This window comes from Condylura cristata, unplaced genomic scaffold (assembly GCF_000260355.1).
Source record: "Condylura cristata isolate star-nosed mole 26May11 unplaced genomic scaffold, ConCri1.0 scaffold00029, whole genome shotgun sequence".
In the NCBI taxonomy this organism is placed as follows: Eukaryota; Metazoa; Chordata; class Mammalia; order Eulipotyphla; family Talpidae; genus Condylura; species Condylura cristata.
Window position 1 is genome coordinate 1857772 of NW_004567130.1, and position 2556 is coordinate 1860327.

General features: G+C 61.3%; 1 protein-coding gene across 1 annotated transcript in view; it reads left to right on the forward strand.

Annotated features, from left to right (window-relative positions):
• Nucleotides 1–6: 6 nt before the first annotated feature.
• Nucleotides 7–2556, forward strand: part of AACS (acetoacetyl-CoA synthetase) — a 38859-nt gene continuing 36309 nt past the window's right edge. The window contains exon 1 of the mRNA XM_012730976.1: nt 7–124. Coding sequence (XP_012586430.1) covers nt 43–124 — 82 coding nt within the window. The 5' untranslated portion in view covers nt 7–42. The remainder of the gene's footprint in view (nt 125–2556) is intronic.

Sequence of the window (2556 nt, forward strand, 5' to 3'; positions counted from 1 at the left end):
GAGCCGCGGGCCCCGCGGGAGGAGATCTTGGAGTGCCAGGTGATGTGGGAGCCCGACAGCAAGAAGAACACGCAGATGGACCGCTTCCGGGCCGCCGTGGGCGCCGCCTGCGGCCTGGCGCTGGGTGAGTGCGGCCGGCGGCGCGGGCCCTTCTCCGCGCCAGGGCGTGGCCCTCCTGGGCACCTCAGACCCCGGGTCCCTCCTCCCGGGGCGGCGGCCCTGGACCCTTTCCAGAGGCCTGGCATCTGTCGACGGTGGGTTCTGTGCCTGGCGCGTGGGGGGCTGTCACCTCTGCTTTCACTGCAGCTTCTCGCTGTACGTGGGGGTGTTGCCCCGCGGCCCTGGGAGTGACCGGTCCTTTTCTGGACATTCCTGCTTGGGGGTGGCATGCCCCTTGGGGTCTTCCACACTGAACGCCGCCCGCACAGACCGCACTGACCCTTCGTGGACTCCTAGGCAGCCAGAAGAATGGTCAGGCTGAGGCTTCCTTTGGGACAGGGCCAGAACGAACCAACACTTCCCCTCCCTTTCGCCTGCTCCCACATAGAACGTTGTCCAGCTTGCTCTTCACAGCCTTGGCCTTTAGAAACCTGGGTGGGGGGCAGAGAGTACCCCTCTCTGAGAAGCACCTCCTGGCCTTTTCCCCATTCCAGCCCGCTGTCCGATGGGGACCCCTCCACACCCCAGCAAGGGTTTTCAACACGTGGCCCTTCCCGCCCATTCACCTTTCCCTGGCAGCAGGACTCCTGTGCGGTGTCCGTGGCATCACTTCCCTTAGACAGTCCTGCAGCAATGGGACCTGAGTCATCTGCCCTGCAGCCTCTCCGTCCCCTCCTACCCTGTGCCAGTGGCCCAGCACCTCTCCACCCGTTTCCTCTTCCCTGAACACGGCTGGTTTTCCTGCTTCCTGCTCACCCTCCCGCCCCTCTTCAGCTTGCTCTGTGCCGCCTGCCAGGCTGTCTGCGAGCACAGGTCTGACTCTGTCACTGTTCACAATGGCCCCTTGTTGACCGCAGACTGCAGGCGGTGCCGCCTGGCAGCCTCCAGGCCCTGTACACGCGGCTGGCGTCATGGTAGGCGTCCTGCGGCCAGGGTGCCCCTCCTACGGCTGCCCACTCTGGCCCGCTCGGCCCAAGCACTAGCGCGTGAGCTCTCAGAGACAGGTGCGGGCAGTGACAGGTAGAGCCAGGTGAGCCGACATGTGTTGAGTTCCTCCTTCCTCAGGAAGAGGCAGATGGGACTGTATTCTTTTGTGCCCCTACCTGGATCCCTGCTTCTTCTGCCCCCCTGGGGTGCAGTGCCCCTTACCAGGTACTGTTCTGGCCCCCATGTTTCATAAGATGTTTTTACATCACACTGCCCTGTGAGGTGGGTGAGGCCACCTCTTAGCAGCTATGTGAGCAGGGGGGACATGCTGATCAGCCTCAGTTTCTCCCGCTGCCAAATGGGTACAATAAGAGGACCCTTGTCGTTGGTGTGAGGGGGACATACGGGAATGGGGGCCGGTATTTCTCTGCACCTTTGAGTGTGTGAGTGATTACTAGCCAGTACCGGGAATTCCCTGGCTCTGTCTGCCCATACCTCTCCACACCTCCAGGCTGGTGGCCTGTGACCTTCCCGCCAGACGGGACTAGCAGAAGGGGTTGGGCAACTCAGAGGCTGGGGGACAGCTGAGGACAAGCAGGACCTTCTACTACTTTTGAAAACCTGGTGTCCTATGAGGCTGGGCCCCCATGGCTGCCATCAGCTGAGTGATGGGACCCCTCTCTGAGGTTGGGGGGCAGTGAGAGCATGGTTTTTGCCCTTTCCTCTTTCCCATGCTCGACGCTCCCCTTCTTTCACCAGACTTGGCCCTGAAGGTTTGGCTCAGTGTGGGACGTTGTCCTGTCTGTGGGTATTCTGCACGGTGTGCGCCTATTCTCTTCAGCCCTTACCCTGCCCTTTCCCCGTGTCTGTAGCATTCTGATTGCATAGTGATCTCGCCCTCAACTTGTATTTTCTGCATCACCCACTGGGTGCACCCAGCTCCCCCCAGCCACCTCAGCCTGATAATGGGGCTCCCCATCCTGGTCCTCTCTCCGTGAGCCCAGCTCCCCAGCTTAGGGTCCCTGTGGTTCAGGAGGTGTGGGGCCGAGGAGGCTGTGTGGCCAGAGCTGGGCTGGCTTGACCATGTCCGCTTCTAGTGGACTCCCCGCACCCTCCCACCCCCTGGCCTCGGGTCCCCTGGGTGCACACTTCCCCAGGAGAGTCTGCAGCTCCCTGTACCTGCCTGTGAGCCTGGCAGGTTGGGTGTGACAAAGTGAGTGCCCTGTGGGCCACCCCTGTGTGTGAGCTGCTGGGGTGGCTCCCCAACATAGACATCTGGGGCCTGTTCTTGGACAGCTCAGGTGGAGTTTGGGGGGAGTCTGTGCAACATGCACGTCAGCTCTGGGCCTGCCCAGCCCTCCCTGACCTTAGGGCTCCCCGATGCTGTTTTTTTTTTTTAAGGATTTATTTATTTATTCATATAGAACTGGGGTACAGGCCAGAGATACGGAGGGTGAGAGGATTCACCAG